This window comes from Nestor notabilis, unplaced genomic scaffold, assembly GCF_000696875.1.
Source record: "Nestor notabilis isolate BGI_N333 unplaced genomic scaffold, ASM69687v1 scaffold13031, whole genome shotgun sequence".
NCBI lineage: Eukaryota > Metazoa > Chordata > Aves > Psittaciformes > Psittacidae > Nestor > Nestor notabilis.
In genome coordinates, this window is record NW_009916170.1 from 7,827 (window position 1) to 8,034 (window position 208).

The following is a 208-nucleotide window of genomic DNA, read 5'->3' on the forward strand; positions in this document are numbered from 1 at the left end:
GCGACCAACGTTAGGGAGCTCTCGGCGGCCGGCAGCTCGGTCTCGGCGGCGGGGCTCTGCTCCGGGGCGGGCAGTGGCTGCTCCAGGGCCAGCTCCTGGGACTCCATGTCCCACTCCAGGTCCTACGGGAACACAGAGACGGCCGTGAGCTCTGCCGTCACAACGAGGCGGCACTACGGCTGACCTCCGGGCGATCGCGGGGCGAACG

General features: G+C 71.2%; 1 protein-coding gene across 1 annotated transcript in view; it reads right to left on the minus strand.

Annotated features, from left to right (window-relative positions):
• Positions 1-122, minus strand: part of LOC104413462 (zinc finger protein 282-like) — a gene marked incomplete at its 5' end in the record, with an annotated part of 6,966 nt that extends 6,844 nt beyond the window's left edge. The window contains 1 exon segment of the mRNA XM_010024460.1: positions 10-122. Within this exon segment, the coding sequence (XP_010022762.1) occupies positions 10-122 (113 nt within the window).
• Between the last annotated feature and the right edge of the window lie 86 nt (positions 123-208).